At 37.0% G+C, this 20088-nt stretch overlaps 1 protein-coding gene across 3 annotated transcripts in view; it reads left to right on the top strand.

Annotated features, from left to right (window-relative positions):
* DACH1 (dachshund family transcription factor 1) overlaps positions 1 to 20088 on the top strand; it is a 465786-nt gene that overhangs the window by 213657 nt on the left and 232041 nt on the right. For all 3 annotated transcript variants that reach the window (XM_050948495.1, XM_050948516.1, XM_050948507.1), the window contains exon 3: positions 19012 to 19173. In XM_050948495.1, the coding sequence (XP_050804452.1) occupies positions 19012 to 19173 (162 nt within the window). The remainder of the gene's footprint in view (positions 1 to 19011; positions 19174 to 20088) is intronic.

Raw genomic sequence — 20088 nt, forward strand, 5'->3', positions numbered from 1 at the left:
TAGTTACAGTATACAGTAGACAAAGACCTGCAACCAATCCTCATTTAAAAGTGTGTATCATGCAGTGTGAGGAAACCATGTGTGCATTTGTATTATATTCAAAACATTGATTTATGTAATCCAATTTCATTACTTTAACAGGCTAAAATCAATATAAGTATTATCATCAAACTTAATATCTTCAGACATTATGACTCTGTAGGACTACTTGTATTACACAATATTATCATATTTAAGCTTTTGAATGTTAAAGATTAAGGAATGTTTATTTTGACCCACTTATGCTGTAATAGCTAAGAAATGTATTCAGTGTTTTTGGCACTGTGGAATCCAAATGGCCTTTTGTACTGAATTTGGCCTTAAATTATTTATGGAACGACACATAGTTGCGTCGAACACTAAATATAAATTGATTTAGTATAGGTGTGTAATGTTAATGGTTATACATTAAGATAATACCAACTTAATATTAAAAATGACAGAATATATTAAAGAAAATAAGTTAACTAAATAATAGTCAGGATTGATCCTCAAAACCAGTTCTCTTTTAAAACTTAATTTTCCATATGGGTGAAGTATGAAGTCTAAAAGGGATCCTGGCTCCATTCAAGTTAATGGGAGTTTCTTCATTGATTCCCCCCAAGGATTTCCCTAATATTCTTCTTTCTTTAACTTATAAATGAAGAAAAAAACAAAATAAATTTCAATTTGCCACATTTGCCCCATAGATTGTAACCAGAGCAGGAATACTACTCTAAATATCCTTCCAATCCACTTTGTCTGACAAACATATGCTTTCCATAATGAGTACCTGCACTGGACATCTACCACATTTTTTAGTTACTAAATTGCAACATTTTAACCTAATCTCCATGCCTACTCCACCAGATCCCTGACCAGCTGTGAGGAAGGTGAAAAAACCCACCCTACCTAGGCCAGTCTGGCAGTGAGGGAAAAATTTCTTCCCAACCCCAAGGAAAAAAACAACCAGCATCATGCCCACTTGATTTTACTCTGATTCCATGGGAAAGAGGGTACATATTGCCAGCATGATGGTAGGGAGATAAGGCTTCCGCAGAACTGCGCAGGGTATGAATACCCTCTTGACTGTTCACCAGGAAGGGCACTACCCCCCTCCTAGTCCAGCCACTTCCTGTTCCTCTCTTTTTTGTCCAGGTAAATTTTCCCCTTCCTCCTCCTCGGCCTACAATAGCATAGGGGCCTCTATATAGGGGCCACAACTTCTTTTCTTCCAGCCAGCCAAGGACTCACTGCATATAGTTGCAGTGAACTCATTTGTCTGGATTGAATGAGATGTTTTCTATGATCTTTCATGAAATAATTCACTGCTGCATTGATTGGTTAAAGAATAAACAGAAACATCAACTTCATACCTACAAGGAAAACCACTTTTAAGATAAGTCACTTTTGGAGATTTACAAAACTACAATTTTAGAACTTAAAGCTCCTCTCCCCTCTCATCCCCCAATCCCAAGTCAGTCTGCCAGAGCTAGATCTGTTAAGCTTCCAGGCATGCTTCAAAGCCAGTCTTTACTTCTCTGTTCTTTAAGGATATTGAGAATGGTGTGAGGCGAGACAAATATATTTATGGATTGTCCTTGATTTGTTTATTTTTTTTAAATTTATGGGATGTGAAGAAATAAATAATGTGAAGAAATAAAAGGAACTAATCTTTCCTCACAACCTTTGTGCAACTTCCATTAGCTGTTCTGTGTATCTTGAGAGATACACATACATCTCAATTCTCTTCAGTATTCACTAACTTCCTGCTTTTGAACTGAGCTTCTGAACAAATAAGAGTTTTTAAATATCTTAAAATGTACTTACAGATAATCTGCAAGTAGGTTTAGTGAGCCCAAATCTGTGCTGTAAATCTGAAGTAAATCACTGACTCTCATTTAATTTATTTGTGGGAGACCTAGCTCTGGGAACAGAATTTGACTCAAGCCTACCCCCCTTTAATTAAGGACTGCCGGCTTCCTTATCTGGGAGTATTGTAGCTTCATTTAGCATTGGATCTGAAACCAGCTCACCCTGGTAATTCTAGGATCCTCATGATCATAGCATTGTAGCACTTTATATTAATGATCACTAAGAAGAAAATACAAATAAAAATATTTATTTTCTCATAGTGTCCTTGAACACAAGGTCATCTGGGGAACAAATTCTCACACATATTTGCTCCTATCTGAATAGATTAGAAATTTGTTAGCTAATCACATTGTTCCTCTTTCCAACCCATTTTATACTGTGTGATAGTTTTATGGCACAATTAGATTAGAAAATAATTTTTAAATCTTTAGTATCCTGTTTTGCAGAATACAGTTTCCTTCACATTCAACAAAAATAATTAATCACATTTTACCCAAAAAACCACATTATTTTCCTTCTTGATAACATTGCAGTGATTCAGAAGAATTGTATTCTGTATTCCAGCCGAGCTAATGATTAACAAGTAGTAAGAGAAGGATAGAGAATGTCTGGTTTCAGTAAAGCCCCAACCACCTTTCAAGAAATTTAAGATTCTTCATGAAACATCTTACAGTGAGAAACGTTTAAATATTTTTGGTAATTCATAGAAAATTATTAAAACCTCCACTGTGCCCCTCCCTACATCAGACTGTCAATGGATGGAACACAAACATCAATTTTTTTAAATAGTCTAAAATCTAGAATCCATTAAGTTGTAGGGTTTTTCATTTTTGTTTTCTAAAGCTTAACTATATTATTTAGGTTATTTCATTTGAGGAAATAGCTTTTAATGGACCGACTTCTGTTGGTGAAAGAGACAAGCTTTTGAGCTTACAGAGAACTCTTCTTCAGGCCCAATAAAAGATATTACCTCGTTCACCTTGTCTCGCTAATGTCCTGGGGACCAATATGGCTACAACAGCACTGCAAACAGCATGTTAAAGATTTTTCTGTACATGCTGAATTTAGGTGCCATTTGAAAGCAGTATAAGAGATGCTCTGTCCATTTTTAGAACCAATGAGTGCACAGTTTATTTTCAACTACTGTCTCAACCCTTAGACAAGTTTAGTTATAGTACTAATCCACCACTTGTCAGAGGTGGATTTAGAACAAGTGCTAATAACAATATTGGATACTTTTCTTTTTAATAGTTTTGTGCAAGCACTAAGTAATTTATCCTTACAACAAACCCTGCAAGGGTGGATGATATAATTTCTACTTAAACATGGGGGAAACTGAGAGATCAAGTGATTTACCTGAGATCATACAGCAAATCCAGTGGTAGTCTCTGTATTAGAACACATGAATCTCTGCATTAAAGTCATATTTTTGTCCCACTAGATTAGTCTACTTCTCAATGACTGAGGTAGGATTTTTCTGACGCTTCGTCAGACACTGCCTTGCCAATTGACATTTTTTTCTGTTCTCAGATTGTTCTTACTCCCAATTATCAGTTGTTATAACACAGAGAAAAATTGCATATTCTGTGCATAGTAGAAAAACAAAACCAAATAAACCTGTGCAAGTAATTTGGGTGTCAGTAACCCCATGTGCATGTGGTTACAGGACAGTCCTATAGATTTGGGGTAATGATTTTCTAGGATTTCATTTACTGAAGATGAATCAGAAGAATATGGCATCCAGGAAAATAAGGCAGACCATCAGCTACCTAACCCTGTGACTGACCTAGAGGCATCTTGAAAGCTGCCAAAATAACTGTTTATGGAATCTGTCAAGAAGCCAAATGCTGCTGGAAAATATATCTTCCATACTTTTGCATCTGGATCTAGTATCTGATGAGAAAAGGAGGTGAACATGTGATACAGTGTTCTTGGCTAAACGGTGCCCTACAATCCACCATGAACTAAAAAAAATATTGGCGCTGCATTTAGGATTTGCCACTGTTAATACTTGTGCAAAGATACTAACACTAATAAAGGAATGATCTTTTGGCACACATCTAGGAAGCTTGTAACATAAACTTTGATCTGACAGTTTATTTTGTTGGTGTTACCTACTAGGCAATTGCTGTAGGTACCACCTGTATGTATGAGGGTTTTATTATTTTTATTTTATTGTATTTTTAAATTTGTTATGATTACATCGAGTGTGAGTGGCTGATACGCTAATATTATTCACAGAGACAGTGATGTCATTGACATCTATTATATAAAAATGGCAGCTTCTCCAATTATTTAACATTTACATAAGTAATTTATTTAAAAGATTGTGTGTATTCATATCTCCTAGCTTCCTGTATATAATAGGTAATCTTTTTTTCTATAATGCAATCATCCTACAGTATATTCCTCATTTTATATGCTTATATATGAGCATGTTAATTATAGTTGAAAGGGCAAAACAAAACAAACAACAAAAAAACTCCATTTAATTTTGGACAAAATTTTGGTGCAGTGAGTACCTTCTTTTTAAGAAACATCTGAAAGCACAGAAAACCTACTTGTCAAAAATTCTGATTCATAAAACTTTGTGAACACAGAAGTTAATAGTACCATGTCACTTTCTAAATGTCTCCTTTGTAGGCTGGCAATTGAGAATGTCAGCACTATAGAGAGATACAAAATTATAAACACACACTTTTCTGATATAGAAGAGTTTTGGATTTGAGTATGGTACTATGTTTTGCAGAAACTAGGGATTGCACAGATGACGTAGGGTTGTATGTAAAATATCATTGTCTGCCAGCACAGAATCATACAGATTCATCCATCGGTCAGAATAACTCCTACTGTTCTAAACACCGTCTTATACTATACTGCCTATTGGTTACTGTGAAGTTTAGATTAAGCACAGCTTCTTGAAGAAATGCAGACCACAATTCTCTCTCAAGCTGTCACAATAGTAGTAGCTCTGTTTTGCCAAACACAATAGTTTCACTCAGCCCTAGTGATCTGGATCATTGGATAAGTTGGACACAAGCAAACTATGTGTTTTAAAATGGCTTAATATAAATATATATATCTAGGAACAAAGAACATAGGCTATACTTACGGAATGGGGGATTCTATCCTGGGAAGCAGTGACTCTGAAAAAGATTTTGGGGTCGTGGTGGATAGTGAGCTGAACATGACTTCCCAGTGTAACATTGTCGCCAAAGGGGCCAATGCAATCCTGGGAAACCTCAAGTAGGAATAGAGGTTATTTTACTTCTATATTTGACACTGGTGCAATCACTCCTGGAATGCTGTGTCCAGTTCTGGGGTCCACATTTCAAGAAAGATATTGATAAATTGGAGGGGATTTGGAGAAGAGCCATGAGAACAATTATAGAATTAGAAAGTTTGCCTTGTAGTGATAGACTCAAGCTCAATCTATTTCACTTAACAAACAGAATGGTAAGGAGTGATTTGATTACAATATCTACCTGGGGGATCTACCTGTAAATATCTACTTGGGAATAATAATGGGTTCTTCAATCTAGCAGAGAAAGGTATAACATAGTCCAATGGCTGGAAGTTGATGGAAGACAAATTCAGACTGGAAATAAGGCAAATATATTTAATAGTAATAACAATTTACCAAGGGTCCTGGTGGATTTTCCATCACTGAGAATTCTTACATTAAGATTAGATATTTTTCTAAAGTACAGGCTCTAGGAATTATTTTGAGGAAGTCCTATGCCCTGTATTGTACAGGAAGTCAGACTAGATTATTGTCCCTGCTGGCCTTGGAATCTATGATCTCATGGGGTCAATAAATCCATGAATCCAAGCTTGGAGCAGACATATTCCATGTGATCCATGTGTCCACTCAAAGGTCCCCATGCAGTTTGCATACTGCAAATGCATAATGAACTTCTTCAGTCATTGGCAGAAATGTGGCTAAATTTTATAGCATCTATTTTCAACACTTAAGTGCATCAAAAATTAAATTAAATGTTTATATATTCCATCAAAAACTAATTCTCATTCTTATGAAATGGCTACACATCATTACTGAACAGCTTAACCATCCTAGTATAAACACCAATTCTTAATAATAATTACAATAGACAGTCCACTCCTACTCTTTCTCCTGCTGTTAGCCCTTCCTCTCCCTAAATGCCAATGAGAAAGGTGGTTTTGTAGCATGTCCAGAATGTTGGTGTCTGGGTTTTGGTGGATCACCTGGAGAAGCAAGTTCTAGCATCAAAGGTCTTTAAAGGCAGTCACTGCCCTTTAGAACTAAGGAGAATGCTGAGTAAGCACCTCTACTGATTGCAGCTGTGGCAGCATAGTATGGCAGAGGGTCAGTCCTTGAGGCAACCATTTAATATTTGTAGGTTTAGAACCAACACCTTGAACTCTATTCAAATTATTGGCAACCATTGCAGATTATAAAGCTGCAGTGTAAATGCTCCTTATGAGATGTTCTGATTTACAAGCTGGTAACAGCATTTTTGCTTAATTTTCTGAATGGTCTCATGTAGAGCAATCTAATCTATATGTCACAAAAGTGGATAATTATGGCAAGGTCCACATACCAATGAAATGGTAACTCACACACTTTCTTTGCCATTTGCAAGATGTGGATGTTTATTGAAAAGATGCATACACTCTCTCAAATAGGATGCTGATAAGCTATTTGTCTGCTGTTCAGGTTGTTTCTTCCAACTAACGACATTACCTCTGTTTTCCTGACTCAACCTCAGCCACGCACTCCTCATAAAACTCCCAAACTCATACAGACATTGGACAATCCATTTCATAACACGAGCCAGGTTGGTTGTGATGGAGATACTGGACAATAAGATTGATTTGCAGCCAAATATTATCATTATGTATTTGTACCACTCTTAACCACGTGGTAGGTTCTTCAGAGATATGATAAAGGCGTCCCTGCTCTGAGTAGTGCACAACTTGGAATTTAGACGTGATATAACTAATGAGGGGAAGCCACAAATGATGGGGATGGGTCAAGAGAGCTCATGTCCAATCATTTTCTCATATGCATATTGAAAGGAAGGAGGGAATAATTTTGAACAATTAATACATTTGAGAAAATCATGGTCTGCTGATGGACAATTAATAAACAAAAAAGTAGACAACATTAATCAAATTATTTGTTGCAAATTATGCTCCCGGTTCCACTTGTAACTAACTGAGATTTTTCAAAACAATGTATGTGCAAAATGTGTACTGCCATCAGACACTGCTGCCTTCACATTCTGGCCATTGTCTGATGCTACTAACTCAGGTGAGAAGTGCTAACATCAACTCTGTTCTGATGGATTCTATCATCTCCAATATTGCTAACAATGTATGTGTAATTTCTCAGAACTACGCATGCATAGCATGGCATACTGGTAGTTTCTACTGCTGTCAGAAATGATCTTGTGGTCACCAATGTCCATATATTCAGCATACTTTGTACTGGTCCATTTGTCCTTAGTGAGGTGGACCACTGCACACACATTCATTGATTTCAAAGAGTATAATAGCTTTTCTAGAGTATTTATGATCTGTTATGTAAACCTGAATTTAGCATAGTATTGCACTTTTCTCATAATGTTGAATGTTGTGACATGAATGCAGGCAGGAGTTAAAAATACTATTATGGGAAAAGTTACTGCATGTCTACTATAACCCATATTCAGATATTAATGACATGTATGCATTTTAAATACCCAGACTTCCCAGTTCATATTTTGGTTCAGGGTATTCAAAATTTCATTCTATAGTGACGAATCTGTTTTAAATTGCAAAATAAGAGCATTTGGTAATCTCAGCCTATAATCATCCTATACAGAATTCTTCTTAACATCAGAGGGAGTTTTTTTATGAAGCCGTTTATGATGGCAGGATCAGGTTCTCAGTCGAGAGCATATATGTATGTCTGAGGCGTAATCCCTGACAAATGGTATTTATAATAAAAAATACAGCACTATGGTATGTCCTTACCATACCTTACCATTATTCCTTGCACTGCAGTCCAAACAAGTCAGTTTTACCAAAGTTCTAGGAGAAGATATACATATAACATTGTGCACGTGGCTAGCTGCATCATACATTTTTTAAAGGTTGTTTGGTTTTTTAATGTTCCTCTTATGCATTACTTATTGACCAATGCCAGAGACAAGATAATGGGCTAGATGGGATAGGACTTTAGACTTGAATTTGGTATTCTAGTTTGCAGATGGTAAATGGGCCAGTAGAATTTCAAACTTTACTGTGCTGTTCCATTTAGCAAAAAAAAGGTTGCATAGATGGTTGAAGGTTGTCTACAAGAAGCTGCTATTTTGTCTGCCAGCATAGAACTACATGAAGTCAGTCAATATAATACCTACTGCTTTAAAAGTTCTATCTAGTCCAGTACCTTGTCTCTGGTACTGCTCTATACATAATAGATCAGAGGAAGATTAAAAAACAAAGATACCCAAAGCTATAATGCAGCTAATTTACAACACCATAAGTGAGTGGGGTAAAAATATCTTCTGACTCTTGTAGGGGATCAGTTTATGTTCTGAAGCATGAGATTTGACTACCCTTATATCATTGTTTTAACATGTGAACATATTGCCTTGAAACAATCCATAGTTCTTCTTGTTAAATGGAATTTTCCTATAACTAAAATGCTCAAATGTATCTTGTGTATCAATACTGTAAACAGGGAGATGCAAATAGTAAAGTATTGTAGCTGTAGAAATGGTCAGCATATTTTCAAGGCTCATGTCTTCTCTGGGAAGAATGATTTACTAAATGCAACATTTTCTGAACTTCTCTTTTCAGTTAAATTTGTAACTATGTTTTTGGCTAGGTTTTCTACAACATTCAGTGTAAGGGATCTTGAAATTATATCAAATCTCTGTCATATTTTCAGCTACATATAAATGTGACAGAAGAGGAATTGAGATGGTTCTTTATGGATATTAATTCTTGCAGAATATATCCAACTTTTTATGCTGCTAATGAATTGTCTTACACAGACTTCCTTTAAAAATCCCATTAAGTAGTAGTCTGCATTTTAGTTGTCTGCTGAGGATGTACTAACATGTAGCTGTGATCACATCTCATCTTCGTTGTGCACGTAACTGTTTGCATCCCTTGCTAAAACCTTGCATTCCTATGCTCCTTCCATGTACCCCTATTTATGAATGAGTAGTGCTGCTTTCCTTTGTTGGGAAGGGCAAGACCCTGAAGAACTTTTGTAGCTGACTGTCCTTATGCATAGTTTAACTAGAAATACTCTTTACTTTCCTTAAAGACTAAAAAGTTGTTTCGGCCCTGATTTTATGTTGTATGGATGTAGGGGGACTGCTGTTTCAGTGTGGAGCCCCACTGCACATAATGAAGCCAACTGCATGCTACAAAATCCAGGACTGGTATGTTGTGGTCCAGAGCTAAAATCCCAGCCTTGAGTCTACCAACATTGATGCAAATAAGTAATTTAAATGTAAATGTTACACATATGAGTAGTCCCATTGCAGTCAATGGGACTATTCAAGTGTATAAAGTTACTTGCATACATTAAGGGTTTGTGGGATTGAGCTCATAAATTGCAGGGAAACATACTTCCACTGGGCCACCAGACCGCCTCAACAATGTTTAGATATTAGATAATCAAAGAACTGTGTACCATTACACCAGGATCTGTGTCAAACTGTGGATTAGGTTAAAAAAAACCGACAAAAGCACCTGGTGATTGAAAGATTATGAGTATTTAGCTACTTTACTGCTGTTACAGGCATGAACATGTCCTTTCAGTATTTTTGAATTGTAGCAATGTTACAATTAATTAATTATGTCCATCTAGCTAGAAATTAGACTAAAGTTAAAGAGTTTTAATAAATCGTTTTGATTTTTCTTGATCTTCTTAACTGTGTGAGTATAAATGAAATATACTTTTAACTAGACTAATTTAAAGAATGCTGCAGTTAGTCAAATGTAAGAATGTTTTTTAATCAAGAAAATTCATTACATGTCAATAATCTCTGTTGTATCTCTATCATGATATTCATGTTTTTAACCAGTACTAACAGAAAGAATAGTACTATGAAATCATGAGAGAATGCACACAAAAAAGCAGCGAGGAACTTCTGTTTGCAACATTTATGGGGAAGTTGTTCCCATAACGAATGGTTTTGTTAAGTAAAAGCTATTATTGTGCTCTAGCAATGCAAATGTAAAACAGAAAATTTGTCTATTAACATCACTGTGTCAATGCATAAATAGCATTTTTTTTGAAACTTTATAAAACATTTGTCTAAAGAGATTGTGGACCAGGATTCAACACCTACAGAAAACATTATTTGTATTGTTCAAAGCTGACCTTTTTTTTTTTTTTAACAAAGGTTTTATCTGCACTTTTTCATCTGTTTAGAAGCATACATTTTTGGTTAAGAAATTGAAGATAATCACTTTGTCTTTTTTTTAAGATAGGGAGGTTGAGATAAAAAAGAATGCCTGCTTTAAAAGTCACACATGGCTGTAATTTAAGATTTTTTTTTTAACCTCATTGTCCATAACAGTTGAAAGAAACCTTCAATGAAAGTTTATTAACTAGGCCAATGCCTGAGGCAATAAAGGTTCATTTATTACCAGTTTCTTGGCTGTTTTTCTTCTTCTATTTTTCAGTTAAACTCATAGCGTAAGATAATACTTCACAAAATTAAACCTTTGACCTTCTGTAGAGTTAAGTCTCCTTTGATTAGATAAAGTAACAATTTATGGTCCGGCATGAGGTTGCACATGAAGTGAATAATGCAACAGATTGAATGAGGACTGAGAACCTATTGCTTTTGAAGAGATGACTGTTGTTTAAGAAAAAAAATGTTCTCACTTAATTGTATTGTTTTGATTCTGTATGCACTTCAGCAGTATTTCAAAATGTTCTAAGAAAATTCAGTAACAGGCCAGCACATCTACGTTATATTGGTTAATTCTGCCAAAAAATACTTTGAACTAAAATCAAGTTCACAGATTGCAAAAAAAAAAAAAATGTTAAAGCTGAAAGCCTTCAGTATTTATTATGGTATTGCAATTGATGATTTCACCTTCAACTTTAAGAACACGAATGAAATCACAAAACTGAACAATTTTGGGGAATTACTGCCCATTGATTCTGTAAATGGAATATACTACTGATGAGGGAATTAAGTTTTCACTTTATTTGCTGAATAATTTATTTTTTTCTCTGAGGAGCTCTTATTTTTAACAAATGAACAGCAAGAGCTATATAAAGATCTCAGATAAAGTAATGAAATCTTAACATTTCTATTAATTTTATTTAAATATATATACATGCTCTCCTGACTATTTTCAATCAAAATCCCCTATATCCTTCTACAAGGATTTCTGGATGGGACAAAAATGGCCTTTAAAGTGTAACTACTAATTTCTAAATTAAAATGATCTATTTCTCTATAGTAGTAGTAGTACTAATTGTTTGAACTCTTGATGACTAAAAGCAAAAGGGGATTTGAAATCTTGAAGCCTAGTTGTTGACATTTAACTCTTTTCTGCCGTATTTGTTTGTTTTAAATGCATTAGCCATGCATCAAAATTCATAATGCAACTTAAATATAATTACAGGAAAAACTTGTTTAGATGTGCTTAAAAACAGATGGCCTGATTCTCATCTCGCTTACAGCAATTTTTTAAGTCTGATTACTTCACTAAGTTACTTCAGTGTATGCAAGATGAGAATTGGCCTCCAATTTGTAGAATTTTAACAATTGATTGCATCTCTCTAAACACTTGATGTGGAAATTTAAGTGAGATCCTAATTATTAACCTTTTAGTCATCGTTACCTTTTAATTAGTACAGCAGTCATTTTTAACTGTTTGGAAACAGATTGGATGAGCAGTAAGAAATGTAAATCCAACAGGGGAATGTACAGTTATAAAATCTGATGGAAAATTCCTTGATCACTCAGAAATTGTAGTTATGGGAGTTTTGGGTGTGCAAAGACTATTGGGTTAGGTTGGACTGATCCACAATGTTTAACAAAAAAAAGAAGTATGGGTTACTCTTAAATTTCAACCAATTGCCTAAATCATTTGAATTGGAAAAAAAAAAAACTTCTGCTGAGATTTAATGTATTTTAACAGAACATTTGAGTACAATCTAAGGCTTCCCAATCTGCAGCTTGTTCTGTGTAGCCAGACCCTTGTCCTAGTGTGGATACCCCATTAAGTATCCGCCATCACAGAACATAAGAGCCTAAGTTTCTGATCCTGCTTTATTCAAAATCAGTGGAAAAATGTCCATGCTCTTCAGTTGGGACTGGGATAATTGGTCACTTGGTACGTCTATATAGTGAGTGGCAGTGTGTCTCGGAGCCTGGGTTAATAGATTCGGGCTTGCAGGTTTGTGCTACAGCACTGTGTAGACATTGAGACTCTGACTGGAACTCAGGCTCAAGCTTCAGAGCCTGAGCTCCAGCTCAAGCCACAATGTCTACAGAGCTGTTTTTAGCATCGTAGCATAAGCCCTGGGAGCCCAAGTCTCTTGACCCGGGCTCTCAGGCTTGCTGTTATGGGCTGCAGCTCACTGTGTAGATGTATCCTTAGAGCCTCAACCTGCACCACTGAAGTCAATGGGAGCTTTGCTATTAACTAGAGTAAGCTCAGGATCAAGTCCATAGACTTAAGTCTTGTATTTCTTACTGAGGCAAAACTACCACTGTGCCTGAGGCTTTTTAGCTTTTTAGCTTTTTACTTGTTCTATGTTGCCCAAGGTGAGGGGGAGTGAAAATGCTAAATGAAATCATTCAGACATTGGGTGTAAACTAAAAAGCAAACAAACAAACAAACCCCCAAAAGAAACCTTTGCAATCAGCAGGTTGAAAGGGTCATGTAATTAAAGAAGAGACACCAACAATTACACAATTCATTTACCTGTTTTTATAATAGAAACAGTATTTCAAGTTTTCCCCATATAATTCTGTAAACATCCGTAATCAAATCTATATTGCTTTCCTGTATGTCTGTTTGATTCAGTTGTCAGTTATAACTTTAGTGCTTGACTCTGGAATCCTTAGTCATCCAAATAGTATTTTCACTAGTAGTCCCACTGAGCTCGCTGGGAGTACGTGTGCGAGGACTACTCAGATGAATACAGTGTGTGTACATACAGTCCTTGTATGTTTTTAATGATTTGATTTATTCTAAACTGCTGACATTGCCAAAACTAGAATTTGGATAAATCCTTCCTAAGCAGGTAGGATCACATGTCGGAGGGCAGTAGCCTGTGTCAGATATCATCACTGGTATCAACTTGGATACTCTTGAATAAACTTACCAGCACAGTTGTCAACTTTCACAAGAAGCCAGAAATCAAGCCAATCCCATTTTAAAACAAGGACAAAACAAGCCACTCCCTAAGAACCCCAACACTCCAGGTGACTAGATCCCCACAGCGTGCAGTCTGGGACTGTGGTGGACGCGCTGTGCACCCCCGACTCTCTTCCCATCCTTGCCCCAGATAGCACCTTGCCCTGCTTGCCAAAAGCTGATAAAAAAAATCAACAAGCTACAACAGGGGTCGGCAACCTCTGGCATGTGGCTCACAAAGGTAAGCATCTGGCAGGCCGAGCCAGTTTGTTTACCTGCCATGTCGGCAGGTTTGGCCGATCTGTGGTTTGCCGTCCCAGGCCAGTGGGGGTGTGGGAAGCGCTGTGGGCCGAGGGATGTACTGGCCGTGGCTTCCCACCGCCCCCATTGGCCTGGGACGGCGAACCATGGCCAATGGAAGCCGCGGTCGGCCGAACCTGCTGACGCGGCAGATAAACAAACTGGCCTGGCCCACTAGGGTGCTTACCTTGGCAAGCTGCATGCCAGAGGGTGCCGACCCCTGAGCTACAACAAGCTACAAGCCCAACAAGCCAAAAACTAGCCAACAAGCAACTTACAAGCCAATTAAGCCAAACACAATCCCGATTTCTGCGTTTTTTTGTGGGTTTGGCATATCTGCTTGCTGGCACAGTGGGTTGTTCTCCAGAGCATCTTGCTAGGGAAAGTAAACTGCTTTTCTAAGGTCTCCTGCCAGGAAGAAGTGATTCTGAAATCTTTGGCTTGCTTCATTCATTTCTGTGCCCTGGAGTCCCACATGTAATAGGCCAAATTTCGGTCTCGTTTACACCCATGAAACTCTGCTGACGTCTGTGAAGTTACCTGGGTATAAATGAGACCATAATTTGGCAAGAAAATGCTGCTGATTATATTTGGTAAAGGCACTAAAAAGCATCTTGGTTAAGATATTGAACAGCTACGAACACCCAACAGGCCAAAGTGGCCTGGCAGTTGCACAGCATACCAAATCCGTAATGCCCCAAGTGCTGACAAATGTCGGAAACCAGATTGTAGAATGTGCTGTGACTTTTTCTGAGCTGAAGATAGAGCTTTCACTAAGCAATACTTTTCCTTTTCACTCAATGACAAAACATGTCTCTTGCAACCAGGTACCAATCCTGCATGTCAGATGGATCCTTTCCAGCCTTGTGCTTAAGTTTTTTTTTTTTTGGGGGGGGGGAGGGAAACGGTGTTCTCTGATACTACTCTCTGTGAAACCTTAGTGACTGTCTGGATTGTTCCATAACCTTTGCTTGTAATATCCATGTGCCAAATACGACTATTTAAATTTCTGCACCTGCCCCTTTTGTCCAGTCCTGTGAATTGCTGTTCTAAACCAGCAAAGAGCACTGAGGGAGATTACAATGTGTTTCCCCAGAGACCAGGAATTGGCAATTATTTCTTCCAAAGATGGTCTAATTAGTTAATACAAATAAACATTGCAGCTAATTTCTCAGTTTCCAGACCTCTTTACCCCACTTAGGTAAGAGATTTTCCAAATAGCCTTGGCATCAGTATGGGTTAAAAATTCAAATTTCATTTAAATTTACTATTATGTTTTTAAAACACATTGTATAATTATGACAGCAATTACAAACTGTGTAATTATTGGAATGTAGCTCTTTCCAAATATGTTTATTTTAAATACATGTGATTGTGGGAACATAAAATTGTACTGATGATCAGCATTTGAGTGGCAGAAGGGAGAAGGGCTTTGCAGAAAGAGATCATTCACACTGTTTCTTTTGGTGGTCTGCTTCTAGCTGAAGTTAAGACATGAGTTCCTACTGAGGCTTGCAGAGCTTTCAATTGAGTTATAATTCAAGATCACAAAGCTCTTACACGACACCTTGAACAGACTTTTGCCGAGGAGTCTATAGGAACTGTCAGGAGCAAGAAGATTACTTCAGGACCATGATTGTTGAATTGAACTTTACTTTTTGATGTTTTGCTTTTTGAATTTTAAATTGTTGGACAAGATTAATTGCACACAGTGAGAGCTTTAACTGAATAGCTGTGTAAAGCATTAAACTTCTAAGTATGTCTCCTGGGAAAAAAAGCTAGAAAGTTTAAATGAATAAATGTATTTAATGCATAAAATGTCTAGGCTAATTTTTTAATTCCTTTGCTAACATCTTTTATTGAAAAAAACATACTTTATTCATCCAGCTTAGTTATATTGCTGTGGTTGTGGTAATTTAATATTCCTGCTCCTTGCTAATCTTCTGGTTCAACAGAAGTAAACAATAGGTTTCATAAATTAAAAATATGCTCTTCAAAACATGCTTCTAAAGATAAAAAGCAAGGCTGTAAACATTTATGACTGAAACAAACTAGATTGTTCAAATTCTGCCATGATGTATCATGTATATCAATATGGCACTGATATCAGTTAGAATGCAAACAAGGTTTTAAATGATGTCCCCCTTCATTTCAGCTGGAGAATCTGCTTTACACCATCTGCCTATCAGATGGTTAGGAACCAGGACTGCGTATTAATGCCACATGTTCGATTTTCCTCCCTCTTGTAATGGTTAGATTCATATTGCTAATAGCTGTGCATGAGCACTGTCGATGAAATTTGTGTGACGGTGGAGTGATGAGATAGTTATAAAGCTGCTTGTCTTACTGAATAATCAGCAGGAAGAATGCCAGACATAAACAGCTTATCAGTTTTAGAATATTAATGATAATTGCCATTGACTGGAGTCTATTGAGTATTTTGACATGTTTCTTTAACTTTTCAAATATTAACAGACTAAAGTAATTTATTTTCTGAGCTATTGAATATCCAATATAGTTCTTTTCCATTTTAAATTGCCTTTAAAGGTGACATTTGGTCATTTAATTTTTGGAGATGCAATTTGCATAATGTAAAATGCGGAAGTACTATACTGTACCATTACTTTAATCTCTGCATGGCTAGGAAATTCCCAGGCAGCTTGGTGTAACAGAGTAGTGATACTGAATAGTGTTTAGTTTGGTGGGGGTGGGGAGAGTTAAACAACAATTTAAGACATTTCTTGACTCAGCTTGAATCATATTTTCAGAATATCAAACAATGAAATAGTAGCTGCTATTTTGCAGAATTGTACTCTCTGCCCTTTACAGTACATTTGAGAGTCATCTCTGGAGAGGACTTGAGATAAATAGGGCCCTCTGTTGGGGAGAGACCTTATCTTGTAACAGTGGTTGGAACACATCATGGTGCAGATGGCTGGCTCACGATCTTGCATGCCACTTATGTCTCATATTGTGGTTATGAAAGGTGTGGAGAGCAGAGTGACAGCACATGAGTAGTTGTGCTAGAGTGGAATTACTTAGGGGACAGACTGTGCTGCAGTCTTGAGCACTATCCTCAGCTTAGTGGATTGCCCCCCCCCCACCATCTGAACCCTGTGCATTCATCTGCAGTAACCTGGTATTTTGGGGTTTACATGGTGAAGTGAATTTGACTTGGTAGCGGGTTGATGCTTAAAATTAGCAGAGTGTTCTTGTATCAGTCAGCTGTGCAATTATGTAAGAGAGAGAATGAATATAGGAGTTCAATTTCTGTCTTTATTTTTTTTTCCCTTTTTAAGAGAAAAATATGACCACAAGCAGAGTTTTGCTAACATCAGTTTCATAGCTCAACAGTATGTGTTTGAGATTTCTAGTCCTCATACAAAAGCCTTGATCAATTCTAGAGAATAGCACTGGAAGAGAATAGGGTTGCATATTGGGATATTTTGATGCAAAAGAAAATTTGCATTTTTTGGTAAAGGACTTTTCTTTGAAGACACTAGCTATAGCTTGACAATGGTATTAAGAAAAAGGAAGTGAGCGATACTGCGCTGTATAACAAACACAGGATACAAATGTAAGTTCAGAGGTGCATCATCCCTTTTCTGTGGCTTAATTTAGGAACTGTAACCAAATCTGTGTAATGTATAACTTCATATCCTTCCTCTAAGATAAAAAAAAAATCATTGAAAAGCATCCATGTTATTGTATTAGTCAGATCTGAATATGCAAGCTTCATAGTAGTAGTAAATGTTAAAACAGATTTATGTCTGTTCACCTTGTTCTTTGATATTTGACATTTGGACTCTTTCCTACTGCCTGAATAGCAATTGTGTAACTAATATTGCTATAACTATACAGAAAGTAATTATAGTGTAATTTATAATTCCACCAACACGTGGAGGCATTAAGAGACCCCTCATCAGAAACAGCAGTGGTGACAGCAGGTGGTTCTCCAGTATTTACTCCAGTAGGCAGGGGTTATCTGCTTGCTTGGGCAGGTGGGCTGGGCCTTTGCTGCACTCTTCTCTGGCCACAGATCCCTCCGCTGGAGTGTGGTGGTGCCCCCTGACCCTCCTGCCCAGAGAAGTGAGTTGTGAGGTTAACTCCCTTTTGAGGTGTGTGAAGCAGTTCACACCTCAGAGAAATAGTTGAAGGCTGTCTGCAGACTCAGGAAGCCATCACTGTACTAGTTAAACTTGGATGCTTTTCTTTGCATCCAAGAAAGAAAAACCAAGATTTTGCCCTCATCACTTGTTTCCAGGTTCTGGGATCCTAAACCCAACCCTGTAGTACCTTTGCTTTGCTAAGGGGGAGTAAGACCCCCATCTCTGCCTATTAGGTCCAGGGTGGGGTTGGGAGAAACCAGATACATGGAGAGGTGTAAGGGGTGGACAGAGCTGTGCCTGCCACCGCTCCCCAACATACTACACAGAAGAAGGGGGCTGGTGCAAAACAACTGTAAGCATGCTGCCACTGGTAGAGGGCGGTAGCAAAATTCTCTCTTTGCAGAAGCAAGAGGGGAACAGGAAGGGAACTGTGAGTCTGTGAATTAAAATTTCTCCTGTGGGCTTCTAATGGCATGACACAGCTATGCACTGCCCCATACTCAGGGCACTGGAAAAAGGTTGAATGTAGTGTGATGAAAGCAAATTGGGCAGTTCTACCAATCATTCTTGACAGTGTCAGTACCAGCTCATTATTACAATACAGTGTTTCACAAATACAGCTAGATGCAAAGATTTTGTCTGGAGATGGAGAATTTGGGATGCAGGAGGGTGGCTTGGAAATTAAAGGAGTTACACACTTTGTGTGAGGTATCTCTGGTAGATGCCTTGAGGTCTAAGCCTGCTTGTAGGATTGTAAATAATTATATATTTTTTTCTTACATAGCTAACCTTTCCTTTAAGAAAGTGATGGCTGTTTTAGTATGCCCCATTTATTCTGCTAGAGTAATTTGGAATTTTATGTGAGCTCAGGGAGAATGGCTTAATTGTGAATATAACTTATTAGTCATGAATATGCTATTCAAACTCTATGGCCCTAATTTTTAGCTTGTCCTCCAGTGTTTCAAGTGTAGTTTTGCATCCACAATTTATTGCAGGTATATTTATTTACACTCACATTTGCACCTAAATACATGGTTTGTTGGTGAAGTTAGGCTTCTAAATGGGTATGTGTGTAGCTGCAGTTATATTCTGACTAAAGCAATTAGAGACCAATTTTGTGAATTCACGTGTATATAAGTAACTATTTACATAGTATGTTATGCATTTTACATTAAAAAGTAAACAGTCTCCTAAGCAAATAAGGATGGATATTATTCAGTATTATCCTCTGCTAATTATGTAGTCAATGATGAAGGAAGAGTAACAGTTTCAAGCCCTACACTAATGAAGAGTCATAGTATAATGTATATTAAGTTTCATTCATATTTCTTTATAGGTCTGACAGCAGCAGCTGCAGCAGCAGCAGCTGCTACCAATGCAGCCATAGCAGAAGCAATGAAAGTGAAAAAAATCAAATTAGAAGCTATGTCCAACTATCATGCCAGTAATAACCAACATGGAGCAGAGTCTGAGAATGGAGATCTGAATTCAAGTGTTGGTAAGTTTTGGAAGTGAACATTATATACATACATACATACATGCCAGTAAAGTATCAATATCTTACTGCAATGATACCCTTTCTCCCACTCTTCCTTTTACCATTAAACCTTTGATTTTGGGAAAATTTGGCACATTTGCAGGCCACTTTTGTTCATGTTTAGCTATATTTTGTAGCTGACCTTTACAGGAGCACTCAGCATTGTTGTTACTATTATAAGAACATCCTTTCCTTTGTGGGACGCTACTTCAGACCCCAGTTAATATTTTCCATGAAAGAAAGCAGTTTGATTGCTAAGAGTTCATTTTTCAAAGTACAGGTATGGTGACAGATGAAGGTGTCAGAGCGAAATTTAACCATGTCTCCTACTCACTCTACTAGGTATCGACTTTAGGTAATTCAGAACAGTTGCTTGAAAGCAAAATAATTCACAGTTTCAGGTACCGTGTGACATAAGGAAAACATACCTACCCAATAAACTACTACCATGCTTTACAATTAATCTCCTTTAATAAACACATTCTTAAAACATTGTTAAATGAGTTTTTTCTGTTTCTTAAATAATGATCCGCAACTTCTGTTCTTTCAAAAAAGGAATTGTTCCAATACATTATATGCATTTCTCTGGTGAGTTTGTTTTGATAAAACACACTTCAAAGCTAGACTAACTTTTTTTGTTGATTAAATCATATGCACATTTCTTTTGCAATAAAATGGTTTGTTATGCCTTTTTATTGAACTGACTCCTTTTATCACGTTGAGACAGTACTAACAAGATAACTCAGCAGTAGTAATTCAGTGACTAAAATGTATGTTCAGAATACTATACTCAGGATAAGCATATTTAGAAATAAAATGGCTCTTGACAGTTCAGTACATTCCTTTCCGCTCCCCATAGTCTTCATACCTTTTGAG

Source organism: Gopherus flavomarginatus, chromosome 1 (genome assembly GCF_025201925.1).
Source record: "Gopherus flavomarginatus isolate rGopFla2 chromosome 1, rGopFla2.mat.asm, whole genome shotgun sequence".
NCBI lineage: Eukaryota > Metazoa > Chordata > Testudines > Testudinidae > Gopherus > Gopherus flavomarginatus.